At 40.0% G+C, this 19080-nt stretch overlaps 1 protein-coding gene across 3 annotated transcripts in view; it reads right to left on the bottom strand.

The window, feature by feature from the left end:
- camsap2a (calmodulin regulated spectrin-associated protein family, member 2a) overlaps positions 1-19057 on the bottom strand; it is a 50815-nt gene extending 31758 nt beyond the window's left edge. For all 3 annotated transcript variants that reach the window (XM_044361382.1, XM_044361381.1, XM_044361380.1), the window contains exons 1-2: positions 18389-19057; positions 13149-13408 (exon numbers count right to left, since the gene is read on the bottom strand). In XM_044361382.1, coding sequence (XP_044217317.1) covers positions 13149-13408; positions 18389-18527 — 399 coding nt within the window. In that variant the 5' untranslated portion in view covers positions 18528-19057. The remainder of the gene's footprint in view (positions 1-13148; positions 13409-18388) is intronic.
- Positions 19058-19080: the final 23 nt, after the last annotated feature.

The raw sequence follows: 19080 nt of genomic DNA on the forward strand, positions 1-19080 counted from the left end.
GGAAAAGTGCAGTAACCATTTCTGTGCTGCAATATGTAAATATGTTTACGCAGTCATTTTCAGCATTTGGTATGCAAAGCTAACATATACATAACATGACTTATGTCATTATGTCAAAATCTACTTTACCCCATATTTTATGTTTACATAAAAACATACAAACATATATCAAGAAAAGGAAAAGTAGCATGTGTCTCATTCTGCACGTCTGTCTTATCAGCTAATCTTAATACAGTATCAACAATCTTATCGAGAAACTACTTAAAGGAAGTGTGAGTGTCACATTGTCATAGGTATGAAACAAGTAAGACAGGCTGGGTGTGTCTGCTCTCACGACAGAATGTAAAAAAAATGTAAGATCATGTTTACCAGCAACTATTTTTTTTTTATTATGAGATGCACAACTCAGAGAAGATGTGAGTACATGATTCACAATAAAGAGGGGGAAAGGTAAACTGTGGAAAAAAAGGAAACAAGGAAGTTAAAGACATTATGCTGAATTCAGAACTGTTGTTATCTATAACGATGAAATTGTGACCTTAATTTCCATTTGTCTGTTACATTGATTCTGTTTTAAAAAAGAATATTACAGCACCCATCTTTTGCTTGTGGGGCAGTTGTGCTTTTATTCCAAAAACACAGGTTGAAACCCATATGTAAGCAAGATAGAGAGTGTAGAAGTTCTTTCTGACAACTGGAGTGTGTCCTCAAGAATAACAACATTGGTCGTTCATAGCTGAAAACAATCTGCTGTATGTGTATATTCAACGCCAAAGCAGGAACATTTGTGACGTTGTCATACTGTAGAGAATAATTAACAGGAAGGTGTTTATGGTGTTGAACAGCTGTACAAAGTATGACTCTGACACCTGAAACCTGGATTTGTATCCCACCTCTTACCGACAGTCAACCTTTGCCTCCTTTAACTACGACTGCAATATATTGTTACCTCCCAAACTTAACCTCCTTAACCATGATCAGAGTCTTTTTCTCTGTGGCTAGACTTGTCCCTATTGTACCAGTGTAAAATATATCTGATAAGCTTTTACTTGGCCCCTTTAAGCTGCAGATGAATTTTTGATGTCTACTTTTTCAGTTGATTTTGGAACAATGATACCTAATTAGCCCATGCTAACTAGCTGTTTTACATCATAAATCCAGTGCTATGTTATGAAAGGCAAGTCCAAAGCAGCAAAGACTGCATAATTGGCATTAAAAAAAACATTATTTCTCTAGGTCAAGACAGAGGTCCAACACAAGCTTCTTATCTCAGACGTAATCAGTCAGAAAAACACCCTTTCAACACTCAACACTCATTCACTTTCACATACTGAACACATTTAAGCAAGGCACTGTATGTGCCATGATATCATTCACTATAATTTTCGATTTGGGTAACAACATCAGCTAAATGTGGAAAAGTTAATGTAACAGAACATTGTCTTTAATGCACTCTGGTGATGTGCGAAGCCTGCAATCTGTCCATTTTTAGATCTTGGTTCCAACTGTATCTTTAGCTCCATCTATTAGTCTGTACTTTCTTGTGTATTCACCGCACACTACCCAGGAATCAAATGGCCAAATATTTACACTTGGGTGGCAGCTTTTCCATGAGCTAATCCAATTAATCAGCCCCTTGAAGAGCCACAATAATGCGGTGCAACACAGTCAGACAAAAGGTCTGAGAAGAGAATCTGTTCTAGAAGAGACTTAGAGTCCTTGGTTAAGTGTTTGATTTTTTTTCTTGGACTACTCATCCTATAAATGTGAGCACTCTTTACTACAATTCTTTTATGAGTCTTTCTTACTGTGTGACTTGTTGTAGAATAGATGTTAGGTTGTGATTGCGAGCTTTGTGTAGTGATGACTGGAAAAAACAAAGGAGAAACATAGAAGGTGAAGACATTTCCTTTCCCTAAAACATAGTATGATGTAGTGATATCTGGTAAGATTGGCTGTCAAATGAGCAACTATAAGTGTATTGCTCTGAAATGTATTTTTTGCTGCGTGATAATTCATTAGCGTAATGCTTAATTTCCAGTCTCTCTGATCTGGCAACCCGGCAGCAAACCAACCCCATTTAATAATACACTGCCAAGATGTTTCCTATTGGCCTTTATTTAGCCAGTCCAAACATTGTAAAACATTATCATAGAGACACACAAACAAACTAATGCACACACATACCCACTATTCCCACAACGAAATGGTCAACACCAGGCAAAACCAGTTTAAAAAGGCCAAGGGACCAGCGTCATTCCTCAAAGGCCTCATTCCTCTCCTGCCTCCTGCCCTTCGCTAAGCAATTTGAGGATATTGATTTGGATCTGCTGTGGTCTGATGAGATAAAATGACAACAAGGAGAAGTAATCTTGTTTACTAGACCACAGACCTACAGTTTCTAATCACACTGAGTGACACCAGGCCATTGTATAGGAGGAATAAGCTAAAGCAGGGCCACATGCTCATTCCAGGATAAGGCCATTTTTAGGCACTGGGGCCATATATAGCCTACTTTATAATGTGACAAAGCAATTTCCTTCAGCATTTGAAAGTCAGAGATTGTAACAGTTAGCAGTAGGTTGAATATATTTAATAAACTTCATTTTAAACCTTTGGTTTCATTCCCTGTCCGCGAACTCCATCAGTTTAAAAAATGTCATTAAAATGAGTGCAGAGAGCAGCAGTGGAGGGAAAGGAACAGTGATGGCAGATGATGGAAAAAGGATGCAGAAGAAAGTAGGCAGTTTACACAGAGTGAGGTAAGTCATTAACAGTTATGTTGCATTTAGAGCATTAACTGTGAGAATCTGAGAGATACATCTATTTACAGTGTGAAACCAAGGCCTGGTATTGTTAATTACTTTAGCCTCACAGAAACACCTTAAGGACTCATATATAGCATCTATGGATAATGACACACCAACACTAGTGAACATCACAACACTAAAAAGGAGTGTCTATATTTCCTTGTTGCATCATACAGACATAACTGTCTCATGTGGAAAATGCCGATCTTTAAAGGTCCTCTGCACTTAGTGTTCATGAAGCGTATACAGCATATATATATGTATAGTAGATAATTTGCTGCAACTGAATTAGTTCAGCGAGACTTGCTGAAATGGACAGTCAATGAAAGGATAAGATGACCATGTGTAAATGTCAGATGTAAGCTAGAGGGAGGAAGAAAGGTCTTAGTAACCAGATAGATATTTATTACTACTCACTGCCCAAAGAAAGGGTCAGCTGTCCTCATTAGAGCAGGCCTGCCTGTCTTTTGCAATAAGCTTTTTCCTCTGTGATATCCGGTGACGTCATGTTATCTCACCTTTAGGTTTGCTGAGCACATATGCTTCCTTTCAGCACCACATAGCCATACCCTAGAGCTGCTCGGTGCAACCTATGTTTTCCACTGTTGACCACTGAGCAGCTACATTGGAGAGTTCAGGGATCAGATGCTTTGCTTGGGGGTGTCTGGACGGCTGCAAGAGGGGAAAATGTTGCTAATTTACTTAATTTCCCCCTCCAGGTTTCTCTACTCTTTAATTCCTTACAGGCTTCATCACATGCTGACTATGAAAACTCTCCTTCAATTGCTAATGTTTGGCCATCTTCATCACTCACTGATAAATAATTACCCACAATAATACAGACAGGGACACATAAACACACATCAACACACACACACAAACACACGTTTTTTTGCTTTCTCATCTAAGTTGATTGCTTCTATAAATCTTGTATTTATTTCTCAGGAGGCAAGACGATGCCCCTTCACGGTCAATATCCTGTTTTATTGTACTGCTACATTGCTGGCTCTCTGTATTTCCACCCCGGGAAATAGGCAAACACTGCTCATCTTTAATACGGCTCGGTGGTGAGAAAGAAGAGATGAAAATCCACCGTAGAAGCCTGATTTAACACAGCACAAAGGAAGTGCAAATTCAAACCACAGCGACCTACAAAAGACAGTATGTGATGTATTTCACCTCGTCGTTTTGTGTCTGTTGTAAATAAACTAAAATCTCTATTGTCAGAGCTCTGAGCTGCTTGTTGTGGCCTGACCTGACTATTCATAGTGGAAGATGCACAATACTTCACTACCTCACCATAACCGTGTTACTATCAGCATCAACTTCTCCGCTGTAAAATCTGTTCAACTGAAGTAATGAATACAGTAATGTCTTGTCAGTGACTTGCAGTAAAATCTTCAAGGAGTCACGGCTAATGAACCACCTGTACCTGTTTTTACTGGAGTGCGAGGCTTCATTGATTATTTATGATAATCCCCAAAGTTACAAAAAAACTTTAATTACAAAAAAGTGGGAGCAGAAAATGACGATACATTGAAAAAACCTCCTGCACTGCAGACCTCCTCAGGACTGAGGTAGCACACACTCACACACTCACACACACACTCACAGTGATTCAACATGAGCTCAACGGTGATGTAATATTGAAATGCAGTCTGCTTTTAGTATTACAGCTCTCCTGTCCAGGCCCAGAGGCTCCATGGCTAAAAATTGAATCTGTCTAGCTTCAGGTAACTTCACGCCAACTCAGCTGGACATGGAAAAGCACTAAGCTGTACCTCTCTCTAGCCTCTTTTGAAGGTCACCGTAAATATTGTAAAGTTAAAGGAAAAAGAAGTACATGTGAGAGATAACTTTTTCATGAATATATATTTTTGTTGTGTTTGGTAATGTATCCATGAGAGGCAGTGAAAACAGTAGACAGAATAACATACAACCAAGTATCACAGAAGGGTATTTAATAACCAGCACAAAAAAACAGTTAAATGTGATAAACATCTAAACTTTAAGATGCACAAATCAACATTTTTATATGAATGAATCAAATGATCCAATCTTAAATGTAAAAGGATCCCTCATGGTGATGAACCCATAGACAGCAATCACCCTAGTATTACTCTCACTGCTCTCATCACCCTAATTCCAGCAGTAGGCAGCCGTTTTGAGCAAAACAGCTCTAAACCCCCCCCCCCCCCCGCTGTACACTACCTGCCCAGCACCAAACGGCAGACAGGCAAAGTCAGCAACTCGTTGGTGAACACAGTGGAGCATTTAGCATCTACAGGGAGTTGGTGAAGACCAAAACGGATGTGGAAAGATCGTGAATATTGGACTTACATTCATCAGGTGACCAGAAACATGACTAAAAAACAATGCTAATGTTGTTTTGTGTCTGCTGCATGTATAGACAGGAAACTGTTTGTTGATACGTTCACGTAATAATAACCGGCAAATAGGACTTGCCTCAGTGATGCTTATTAAAACGTTCAACCTTGCGGCGAGGTGTTCCGTGCTTAGCCTGCTATGTCAAAAAGTTTAATTTCTCAACATTTAAATTTAATTGAGATGAAAGGGATCACAGAAAAGTCATGGAAAATTAATTCAAATTTAATTAACAGAATCGTGGCTGCTCTCAGTAAATGCAGCTGAACAGTCACCAGTGAAGCAGGTGTTTCTGCATTTCCCCAAAACTGATGATGGATCGACACAGAATGAAATTTGAAATTGTATAAATTCTCCCAGGATTATCAGAAATCCTTCTGAAATATAAAATGTTCATTTTCTTTACACTTTCCTTTTGAAATGGAGAGATGGCATGGCTCCTTTAACAGCCTGGCCAATTGTGAGCAGGAACACACACACAAATTGCACACTTTTGGATGCAAAAAACTCCAACTGTGAGGTCTGGCATCAGCTATGGGAATGAAGCTTTTAAGCAGCATACCTTCCTCCTCCATGTGCTCCAAACCCAACCTAGTAATTACATGGAAACCTCAAAGCTAACCTTAGAATACTATCTGGGGACGGGATCATGGCTACCAGCCAGTGTTGACCTACCCTGAAGATACGCCTTCACTCCAAACCCTTCCATCATGTTTGAAAAGGCCCTCTGGGTTGCAACTGTATCATGGGTGGAGAGAGATAAAAGGGTGTTTGATTTTTCATGTTTGATTTAATTTGAAGGGAAATACCACTTATTTTACATGAACATATACCTGGTGTTAAGACTAAATCCCTGTGAGAATGCAGCTAAAGATAATTCCTCATTATCTGTGAGAGTTAGGCCTATGTATTATCATAAACTCTCTCTGTCCTCATTGTCATATTTGTCTGTCTACACAGTGACTGTGCTAGACATTATGCAGAGACAAAGAGCTGTACTGCATGTACCTAATATGTATTTCTTTAATCAACTAACTTTTCTCATTAGTGTCTCAATGATCTGTTTATGCAACCTTAAAGCTATTGTTGTGAATAGCTATATTGTTCTCTGATGGAAGTAAATTCATTTAACTTATGTATTATTTACTGCTTCATTTTATTTGTGTTGTGATCTACAGTTTGTAGTGTTAATTTCATTGGACTGAATAATACCTAAAAAATACAAAATTCTGTTCTAGTTTTGATCCGTAAGTGAATTAAATGCAATGCAATGAAAATACACACTGCAGTAATACAACCAATAAAAATGCCTGTTCAATGTAATCTCAGTAAATGGGATCCCTGTATAAAGCTCTGCACATGTCTAAATGTGTAGCAGCATAAATTCATTATGGATTAAGTGTTATTACAGCCTTACCAATCCTCACATTTGTCATATCAGTAATAAGGAAAACCAGGTGAATATTTTCAGACCTGTAGAGTGAGAATGGTTTATTATAAATCCTCTGCTCTGAATTGTAAAGAGAATATGACACAGATTTCTTTCTATTAGTATAATAAGCTTATTGTGCCGTTACAGCAGATGAAGAGATATAGCATTTAATACTGACATGGTTCAGAATCTGCACTTTCACCAGAGAAATATACTACTGTTTCTGTTTCTCATATGACTGCAGTACAGAATACCACACTGTAAAGAATATAGTAATGAATTGTAATACGACATACTGTACAAATGAGGTAACCCACCAAAGCAGTGAGATAACCTCACCTAAAGACTGTTTAGCCTTGCTAGTAGCATGGTTAAATAGGCTAGGGGGTGGGGATGACAATGTCTGCAGTTTGTCAGTCCACCACTTACATCCAGATTAAAATATATCGACCACAGTTGGATGAATTACAATGAAATTTGGTACAGACATACATGTCCCTCTCAGAATGACATAATAACTCTGGTTATTCCCTGACTTTCCATCTAGCGTTAGCATGTTGCTAGTGAGCATCAGCATTTAGTGTGCAAGGTTGACACTTGTGGTTCAGAGTGAAATATTTCAAAATGTATTCAATGGACTGCCTTAAAATTTGGTATCGACACTCATATTCCCCTCAGAATAAAATGCAGTAACTCTCGGGATCCCCTGACTTTCAAGCTAGCTGTTAGCATGTTGCTGGCTAACATTAGCATTTAGCTGAGCGCAGTGAGCATATCTCGAGACTCTTAGTCTTGTTACTAAGCCTTGTTAGTTCATCTAGTATTTAATTTTTTTCTCTACAACCAGAAAGTGAAAAATCGGAGGGTTACTTCTTCAGGCTCAGCCAATAGGCACTCATCCACAATATGCCCATCTCGGGCCTGGCCCCAAATGAGGCCCCTTACCCGGCCCCTAACTCTGGCCCCTCACCTAGGATGTATTTGCCTTTGGTAACCCTACCAAGGGCTGTTTCCTCTCAAAACAAAGCTCCATGGCTCACAGGGGAAAACAATCTCCTTCATTAAGATATGGCAGCATTTATCTGCCATGCAGTAAATTTTAAAAAAATTTACTGCATGTTGGAAAAAGAATATTTCTGTATAACTAATGAATCCACAAGGTCTCTACAAGTACAGAGTTGAAAAACAATCACTGACTACTGACCTGTGTTGTGTCAGCTGATATGGAACATTAGGTTTAGCATGATTTTGTCGCTACAAAAGGCCTCTGGACAAATGTGCTCCTGTGTTCAGGGTTGAGAGCAGAGCAGCATGTTACAATACTTGAACTCTCATCATGTGGAATTTTCCTTTGCAGATTAAAAAATCCTCTATATTTCATTAAAAAGACAAACAAAACACATTAGCCTGAAACATAGTCTAACTGTAGCCAGTACAGAAAAAATGCTAAGGACTCAGGACATCACATAATGTGCTTCTTGCCTACCCATCCATACTGTACAGGAGTCGCCGCTGGCATTGAGCACAACATACTGTACAGAATGTGACTTCACTGAGGCTGACGAGGACAGAAAGTACTTGGACGGGCTTCCCTTCCACCCTGCTGCTTCAGCTCCTCTTTGTTCATAAGATCAAGTGTAGAGGCAAAGAATAAAGACACAGGAAGCCAGTTTGATGTTGAGAAGTATTGTTTTCTGCCTGGCACTCAGTTTAGCTTTCTGTACTTCACCGTGTGTGTGTGTGTGTGTGTGTGTGTGTGCGTGTGTGTGTGTTTGTGGAGGTGCGTCTTTGTGTGTGATGCAGCGTCTTAGAAAAGCCGTCTGCCTGCTTGTATGAATCTAGCATTTCAGTATTCTCTGCCTCAGAGCTTGGCAGTGCTCATCACTGATACAACCCCCACCACACAGACACACACACACACACACACAGACACACACACACACACACACACACACACACACACACACACACTAACATAGCTGCACATACACACTGCACATATGACATATGCAAGCATAAGCACCCCCACTCTTGCACCCACCTACACACACACACCCCTGCCTACTGGAGTGTAACCATGGAAACGGAGCGCCTTCCCAGTAGGGGTTGTGATGGAGGCAGCAGAGGAGAGGAAGGCAAACAGGAAGAAGAGTGTTCACCTCTATTCATCCATGCAATACATGATTTGATTAAATCAATCACACAGTTAAACTGAACAGACAATCGTTATCAATATCTTTATATCTTAAAATCTTTTTATTTTAAAATGAATATGTAGTGATTTTTAAGATATTTTAGATATGATATTTATATATCCAACACACAATATAAGTAATGTCTCACATCTAAAACTGAGTGTAAAGTAATGCTAATGCTAATGCTAATGCTAAACTAATGCTTCTGCTACAATCTTAATAAAACATTAAAACACACATGATATTAATCCTGAGTTCATATAATAATGTATTATTCCAGTATTTTTGTATCCTGATTGGGATCAAAATGCTGTTGTTGTAATAGATTTATAGTTTGGAGTCTGTGTGCAGGCGTTACTCTTTTCATCATAACATTATTTAACATATTTCATTAACATGATGATGTTTATCATGATCACCATGTGATGTCATGATGTTTTTTAGTGATTTAAAAAAAAAAAAAACAAAAAAAAACAGTCTTCCACATTCACATACACTTTCAGTCTATGTAGATGAACATCTAATATTAATATTGACAAGTAATAACATTATTAAGCAGCAATAATGACTGTTGCTTAATGAGATGCAACGGGGGATTCTTGCTGTTGCGCTAATTGAAAGCTGCTGCAGTCACATGTTTGCTTCATGTTGCTGCACAGCTAGTGTGACGGTCCTGTGTTGTAATATGTCAGCAACAATTAACCAGGTGGCATTTCTTTTCTGGCACACTCCTCACCATGCAGAATGAGCCCAAATAAGTAAATGTTTCAACGTTTGAATAAATCGCTTAAAATATGCTTTGTGTGACTGTGACCCATGCATTTAAGTACTATAAAACTGGCAGAAGACTGAGCAGAAAGCCACGCGTTCAGCTACATAACAGTTGTGCTGTAATTAATTTGCCATGACTACAAAAGATAACAATACATCTAAAGAATCCACAAATTAATGACAAGCTGACTTCTTTCGCTTTCAATAGCAGCATGGCTTCAACATGAATGACAGAATAAATCTCTTTAAATAGACAATTAAAGTGCTTTTACCATTAAGGTTGGATTTGAAAGCAGTCTCTAACATAAACCTGTCTGTTGCATGGCTCTTCTTACATACAGTCACAGATATAACACCCATATAGTCTATAAAGAAACTCAGAAACCATGTAAGGTGCTGTGCTTCTTCCTCTCAGTATTCACCGCATGCAGCTATGATACCACAGTGATTTATACAGTACATTTAAAACTCTTGGCAGCATCATGAACTATTTACTACGGTTTTATTAATTATTAAAGCTTTGACATTCAAAGTCCAGCAGTTTGGAAGAACATCGATCTTCACCGTGATGAGGTCAAGGAAGTGAGTGTCTTGAGATAAATCTAGTGGGACATATATATATATATACTTTTGTCATCTAATAAATCCCAAAGTTACTATCCTGTGGTTGCTCTGCGGGCTTTTTTCCAGGAAATCGTTGAGCAGAGGTGGTAAGCTCAGCCTCAGATCCTGACACGTCTTTTGTGCTCCAAGTACAAAAGGTTGGAGAAAACTTCATGAACGCCTCTAACATCTACTGAAACCCGTTACAACAATCCTGCGACTTTGCGATGCCAATTTGAGCCCCAGACAGGCAGAGTAAATCTTGGCAGGAAGGTGAAACATCAGTGCTTGTCCCATTTCTTGTTACTGCTGCTCGGGTGCCGGTACGGTAGGGAATTAACCGTCGCTGCTCGAGTGAATGAACGTGAGTGACTGGAGCAGATGCGTTGCTGCGAGAGGATAAATGAACGCCGAGCGCTGTTCCTCTGCATTAAACACCTTATCTGAACACCCGCCGTGCTGCAGGGATGCAGGGAGCACTACTGTCCCACTCTACAGCGTGTAATTAAGTCCTTAGCTACACACACACACACACACACACACACACACACACACACACACAAGTGCACACACATGCTGACACAGACACCTAGAATCAATTTTCATTCATCATCTAGATTCTTTTTTTTTTTTGGGATCTTGACGTCATTCTCATCCCGCTAGCGTTTCCACAGCAACAAGGTTAGACTGGACTTTCCATCAGGCTGTTGATATTGGTTTTTAATTGAATAATGACCTTCAATATGATGTTTTCTCCCTGACCGCAGCTGCATGGAAACAGTCTGAACATATTTGTTTTGTTTTAGGAAATTAATTACCCATGATCCCCTCTATCACCATGAAAAGAGATGATCACATGACGCTGACACTTTGAAAAGAACATAAAAGGAGAGCTAGTATTATTAAACTTAGCAATTAAAGCTTTTTGATAACGACTCTCAGCTATTATCATGCTCACGGTGGTGCTTCATGTGGGCTGCGACGTGTAATAACATTATTCAGCTCCGCAACCCAACCTCCACATTCTCTTTCTTTCTCTGCGTGTGCTACAGGTGGAGGAGGGTGTCAGTGATACAGCATGTGTGTGTAGGCGACCGAGTGGGCGGAAAGTGAAATTTGGATTCCGCGTCTTCACGTGTGGGAATCCGTCACGTGGCCGAAGACAGAAGGATGAGTGGGCAGAATAGAGACGGAGAGGTGGAGGAGCAGAGAAAAAATAACTCCACGATGCAAAGTCAGTTTAGTGAGAATGTCAGTGAATATGCTCGGCTGTGTCGTATGTCAGACGAGACATCAAGCAGCATCTAATTCTGCTGCTGACTGACCTACTAAAACTACCTCGAACGCATCCTGAAGTCGCTTACTCGGAGAATTCTTGTACTATATGCAAACTGCTGAGTTCAAACAAACGCTTAGCTTAAAATGCCATGAAGCAGCATTTAATGACAGTGCCGGCGCTCGTATCCAGAGCAGCTTACTGTTAGAGCTGCAGGTAGCTGCTCGGTCTCTTTACTCTTTCACGGTCTGCTTCAGAAATAAAACCAGTCTTATTTTCTTTCAGGACAACTTTTCAAGCCGGTTAACCGCCCTGCTAGATGTCTCTCCCATAAGAACAGCCTCTCTCCTGTTTCTGCTCTTCTTGCTGACTGTCCACACCCCCGCAAAACTCAGCCTGGACAGCAGCTAGAAGTTAGATGATGTCTTTAAATAATAGATGATCCCCCCACCTGAGCTGTCATTCCAATGTGCAGCAGGTAATGTAAATGAACTGTGTGGGATAGTGTGTGACAACCTTTTAGCAAACAATAGTAATCAGTGCTTTTGCTCTCCTGAATCTCATTAAATTGATTACAAAACATCCACAATACCTCTCTAATGCCCGTTTATTATCAGTTAGGCTCCTACAACTAGATCATAATGCTGCACATTTATGCTTCAAGCAGGGAAGGGAGAATGGGATTGATGGAGAGAGCAAATAAAGCCCGAACGGAGGGATGATGACAGACAAGAGAAATTAGAAATGATGGAAGGAAGGGTTTGGTAATAAGTGAGGAAATGTGAAATTGTAAAATGTAAAAAAAAAAGAAGGTGTTTGGGAAAGATTATTGGTTGAAGACAGAAGGAACGAGAGATGTAGAGAGTATGAGAAAGATGAGGGATACAGGACAGGGATGGGGAGAAAAGATGGAACAGCAGAGGACAGAAGGGGAAACTTATTTTCACACTTGCAACAACACGCTCAGTCACGAAACACACACACATACAAACACAGACATTCATGAACTTGTAAAAATCGAGTGTAAAACCCTTGTTCAGCTCTGGACTAGAAAATGTAAAACATTTGAGGAAAGAATTAAAAGGTAATCCTGCAGAAAGACAGTAATATGTGAAAATCCCTCGTGTTCACGGCACACGCTGTGGGAGCTGCTGTGTCGACAAGGGAGAGAACACAGCAAAATCAAGCAAAACGCTCCATCTATCCCTTTAGTTTAGCTTTAAATTACACGATCGGAATCAAACTTGGTGAGCTAAAACCTTAAAATGCCTTACTTCTAGATCCCCCAAAAAACTTAAATAACTTTCGAATTAGCATAGAAGGGAAATTAAAATCAGCAAGACTATCCAAAGAGACTGCAGGCATACTGTGTGCTAATCGTGTCTCAACTGCAATTCACTGAGGCAATGAAGCCTCCTATTGAGACTTTGCCCACAAATAATGAGGATCCCTCATTTCCACTCAATAGGCTGCCTGCAAAGTCAAGAGATGAGCTATAAAAGACATGACACACACACACACACACACACACACACACAGGGCAGTGGAAGCCTTCAGGTCTAAGTCAGCTTGTAACCAGTAAAATTGTAGTGGTGTAAAGTCTGTGCTGGAGAGGTAGCTCAAATTTGTAATATGATTATGATCTGCAGTCCCATTCAAAAAAAAATCCCTCCTACCATTTGAAGAGGCCTCTTTCGAAGGTCCCTCTCAGTGACCAGTCTCTCCTGGTCAGTGACGTAGAGTCCTCGCTGAGCCAGCGCCTGGATGACGGCATCGTGGCCCAGCAGGGGTTTGGCGGCGTCGCTCTTTAGGATGAGGCTGCCGGCCCTGCAGTAGAGGTCTGCTGATAGCAGGAGGCTGGCCACGGGAGGCTTCAGGTGCTCCTGCTCATACTGGTCTGTGTAGAAGGGGTCCTTCAAGTCTGCTGGGATGCTGTCTGTATGATGGAAGGGAGAAAAAAAGGAGCTGAAATATAGTGATGGCAACTTTATTCTATATTTGTAACAAAGTTTGGATTTTCCCTTCAGTGCACAGATTATCTGCCATTACTTTACTTTGGCAGGTCTGCTCCGTTGTTCACAGCCGTACTTTGACAGTATCTTGACATGGACACATGTGGATAGACCTCCACGTTGCTATAGCAACTGCAGTAGGAGTGGAACCCAATCGATTCATCTAGTCTGTATATATATCTCTGCAGCTTCTAGCTCCCTGGGAACACCCCTCTCACTGCCTGCTTCATCAAAGAGAGGGGCTGTGTTTGTGTGTGTGTGTGTGTGTGTGTGAGCGAGTGTGTGTACGTGTCGTGCGCGTGTGTGTCACCTCCAGCGAATTCCACCGCCGGTGGATGTTCGACAAATACTTCAAAAACATTGTGTTTTTCATAAACTGCTTTGTCTTGTTACCTTTCCTGTCAGCGTTCACTCAGTTGAGAGGCAATTTTAAAAAAAACTGCACTTAAAAAAGAGAAAGCACGGCTATTGTCTGGAAAACAAAAGACCGTATTTCCCCACAACATATGAAACAATATAAAAATGATTAATTGGTTTCAAATGAGATGCTGCAGCTGTGTAAAAACATTAAAAAAAACACCTGCATGCACTCCAGATGTAGAGCTCGTTGCTGTGTCTGCAGCAGGGGGGGCAGATGTAAATTTTGATAACTCTGTGTGTGTGTGTGTGTGTGTGTGTGTGTGTGTAGAGAGACACTGTAGCATGTAGTGAGCCACACTGAAAGCTTTACATTCCCTGACACCACCGCCCATCCTCCACACACAAAAGTCAATGAATCACCTGCTCATACTGACCATAACCAACGAGGTCGTCTACAGATGAACTCTGTATAAGAACAGAAATGCATGAAGCAGCAGCAGTAGCAGCCATCTAGGTTATTATACTTTTCCTTTACGTATTTGGCTCATGTGCTACCTTATTGATCCCTCCAAAGAAATTAATCTCTTCTCTTGCCCTCCCCCTCCTCCTTCATCCTCCATCCTCTATGAGGAGGTCAGAGGTCAGGCTGAGCTACCATACAACACCCCTGGAGCTGCTAGAAATCATGTTATATTTCAAGTTATATTTCATGTTACGGATGTTTTTCTGAAGCGCAGTCCACTACTTGCTTTCTCTGGTTTGTCCTGTCACTAAAATGTACCTACTTATTAAAGAAGACTTCAAGATCATGTTCAAATATTTTTCCAAGCACAAATGCCAAAAGACTGCTTGTTCAAGCCCCTCAAATGTTAACATTATTCACTACCAAACGACAAATCGAGAAGATAACGAGCAGATGAATCGATGACGCACATAATCGTTAGTTGTAGCCCTACAGAGCTTTAACGTCACATTACTGTGATAAAATATCTTGTAACTACCTACAAGAGCAAGATTAGATTCACATTTAATCATATATTGATGAAGTCTGACTTCTGTAACAAAATGAAGCAAAAAGTTAAATGCTTTGACCAAGTGCATCTGTAAAATACTTGTTAATTACACAGATTTGCTTCCACCACCCAGGTTTCACCGAGCATTCGAAGAGCCTCGCTACTGAGACGTCTTCTCTGAGCTCTGCTTGTGAAGTAGAGTCGTATAATACATTAGATATGTGCATCGGTGTGTGATGTTTGATAGTATTTTTCTAACAGCAGATGATCTGCTACACAGGCCGCATCTACCACACTGCGTATTCTTGATGCGCTCCTGCATCGGTGTAATGAGGCAGATGCATGAGAAATATTGAGAGCAGCGTAGGCAGGGATCTGGATATGAGCCCGCTCTCTCTCTCTCTCTATTTCTTGCGCTCTCTCTCCCTCTCTGGAGGGCTGTATTTTTGGAATCAGCCCATTTCATTCAGTCCTGATTGAATATACACAGAGGATCTGCAAAGGGATCTCATGTTTGTGCGGCTATTACAACACGGCGGCGAGGAATAATGTGGTCTGTTGCTACAAGCAGCGGCAGAATACCGTTCTGTCTGCACTGTTCAGACGACAACACGATGTATTGGTTGTACTAGTATAAGCCATTTGAACACTTACTGGCCAGTATACAATAATTGGGATCAAAAAGGAAAATAAAAATGAACAGCAGAGAAGACAGCAAAAGCACAAAAGAATAATCTTATTGACAAATTGTCTTATAAGAAAAAAAATTACAGCTGTCGTGGAATTCAACTTCTGCTTATTTTCAACATAGTTTGATTACTGTATGTATATTTTGATTGAATTTACATAAGAGCTGCAACAATTAGTCGATTAATCAATAGACAGCAAATTAATTGACAACTATTTTGACAATCGATTCATTGTTTTGAGTCATTTTTTTGAGATAAATGCCCAAATGATCTGATTCCAGCTTCTTAATTGTGAATATTTGCTGGTTTCTTTAGTCCTCTGTGATAAGAAACTGAATATCTTTGGGTTGTGGACTGTTTGTCAGGACAAAACAAGACATTTTTTGGGCTTTGGAAAAAATTTGATTAAAATTTTTTCACCCTTTTCTGACATTTTATAGACCAGACAACTAATCAATTAATCAATAAAACATTCAGAGTAATTGACAGTTGCAGCTTTAAACTGACGTGTCTCACTTATGTGTAAAAACACATCACTCAAGTCAGCTGTTTTGTCTTTGTTTTCATCGCTGTGCCATATTTGCTAATACCGGTTTTAAAAAATGTATAACATGATTGCAGCTCAATGAAAAACATTTAGCTACTGTCATGGCAACGCTGAAATGAGCCACTGTGCGTCACATGCCTGAGGATTTTATATAAGTCATATGGGAAATAAAAGCAAAATTGGGACACTTTCAGCTGCAGTGTGAAACTCAGCCAAAGTTTGTAGGCTATATGGTGACAGTAGCCTCAGTGTGACACACATACTACACATATTCTCCTTGAGCTACTTCAGATGCTCTCAGATTGAGATCCTTGGAGATGTTCAATATTTTATTGTGCTTTAGGTGAAATAAGGTTTTGTAGAGAGGCATCTATTTCAATATGTGATCAATAAATACATAGGAAATTGCAGATTAAGAAGAACCAATGGAAGAAGGAGAATGTTTGGAAGATTATCTTTGGAAATATAATAATCTGACTGTATGTTAGCTTAATAAAAGCTTCAGGGTGCAGCATGTTTTCTTCTTCTGGCCAGGAGCCATGCATTTCAGCTTTAATTACAGCTCTGGGGATATGGAAGTTAAAAGCATGATGATAGTCATACAGGTTTTTCTACATTTATGGTCCAGAAGAGAAGCGATCTCGTTCTGCCTCTCTTTTCAGCGTCGCCACCTTCATCAACCCGACAGTAGCTCTGACACTGAGAATAGCATAATGTGCTAGTCATGTGCAGTGGGGTGTTAGCCTGGCGTTTGAAGACACTAACCTGCAAAATAACGTCACACTTGCTGGAATATCAAATGGTAAAATCATTCTCAAGCTAAGAAAGCGAGTGAAATACTTTGTTTTTATTCAGATATGTGACATGATGTACCTCTTTACCAGAGACATGTGTTGAATGTCTGCTTGCTTGTATTGGGGAAAATCAGACTTGAATTTGTCACAGGTCACCAAAGCTCAACATCAAAATGGTATGAGATGGTGCCAAAGATGTTGGTGGAAGGAGATGAGTTACTGTTACTGTAAATCCATGTTGTTGTACTTCCTACTGATGGACAACAGGGGATGATAAAAGTCAAAGATTACTCAAAATATCTTTAATTCCTAAAGGTGTAGCCTAAATCCACCAAGTCTGAGCAATAAATATGAAAGGTCACATATATCTACATGAATCCCATCATATTAATAAATCTCAGTTTTTGGACATTCACAAACAACAGCATTAGATTTCAATCCATCTATCTATCAGGGCTCAAACTGATACAATGCTGTGATACGCTTCACTAAAAAAAGAAGGCTGCTCATGAAAATGCATTAAATCTCATTTCTTCATCATCTTTTACAACTTAGTGATGGCTTACTGTTTGGTCATTCAGAATGAATTGAATGGAGAATGACATGTAATTCTGAGTCGTTTCTGCGTCAGCATCTCTGATTAAGAAAAGCGGTGATTTACAACAGAGCCTAACGAGAACGACTAGATGTGTAGAGACAAGATAGCATCTCAGCTCAAACACCGCAATTCATTTACTCATTGTGGATCTTTTCATCGCTTAAGTAGATTTTACCCAGGAGACATCAGTCATGTCATATGTTAGGAATCGTACAGAAGGGGTTTTTTAAAAGGCAAAAAGCACTGTTTTCTGTGGATTTTTGTCTCTTGATGGTTACTAACATTATCATTTATCCTAGATTACTGCTAACAAGTCAACCCTTTGTGTGCTGAGATGTATAAAAAAAGTCCCACATGTGATGCCTCTCTTTCTAAATTTACCTTGAATGCAGTATGCTGAAGGTTACATCATTTGGGACACCTTCATACCTCCCTGTTTCTAAACTGACTGCTCCATTTGCATCATGCAGGACAACACATTTATTGATCACTGGGATCCAGAAGAGGAAACCAGTCTTTATCTTTCCTCTGGAGAAAATATGTATTGCTTTTCCAATAGGCTATTCATTTATGATGGGAGACAGCAACAAAAAAAAATTAAGTTGATTGTGAACCAGAAACGTTTTACCCTAATGGAAAATCACTGTGATAATCCTAAAGGGAATACTATGTAATACTGCCTCAGGTGATCAATGGTGAGTCACTGTGTCTATTATCCATCACAGGTTTTAAATTTGTTGTAAGGATTTGTTTTAGTGCTGTTCAAAAATGATTATAGGCATGTTATAGATTAGTCATCATCATAAAATGCTGTCAAACATGCATTTGAAAAAGAAAATGATAAAATATGAGAAAAATCTTCATGCAGCGTGCAGGTAAGTGGAGGTACAGTGATGCACCTACCTGTCCCATATGCTTTGGCCACCAGCCATGTGAGGCTGCAACAGATTTTGGCTCGGGAGAAGTCATAGTGCTCGAAAGACTTTATTGCTGGAGCAACAAAAATCTTCTTAACATCCCTGACGTCCTGAACTTCACCCATATTTGTCCCTGAATTGTTTTCTTCAACCTTATGCAGCAGCACAACGCGAAAGCATCCCACTACTGGAATTTCGTGGAAAACAAAAGACCGGCTGTAAAATGAGGAGATGCGGTGTGTTTCCGATGATTATTCACAGGTTCATTCAATGATGAAATACTAGTCTGATTGTGGTTATTCGTCCTATTCTGTCTCCTTGTGCCACAATGATTCGTTAGTCTTGGTGTTTTTCATCCATTCTTCTCTCTACCAGTTGAGATGGGCTCCGTCGGACCAAGCTGTGAAGGTTTCCTTGGATTTCAGAGGAAAAACTGCTCTTCAGCTGGAATGAAAACAGAAATGTTTCCATTCTTTGTGTCCTTTGGAAGAAGAAGGCTTCTCCCTTTCATGTCCATGTTTTATTGTATGGGTAACCTATGTGTTTCGCATTCCCTCCTCTGTTAGTGCCGTGGTGCGGTTTTCCTGCTGCACACTGTGGCTCTCCAAACCCTGCACCGTTGTTGCGGAATGCGCATGCGCCCAGGATGCCTTCAACTGCTGTCAGGAATATTAGCTT

The sequence above is a fragment of the Thunnus albacares genome, chromosome 9, assembly GCF_914725855.1.
Source record: "Thunnus albacares chromosome 9, fThuAlb1.1, whole genome shotgun sequence".
NCBI lineage: Eukaryota > Metazoa > Chordata > Actinopteri > Scombriformes > Scombridae > Thunnus > Thunnus albacares.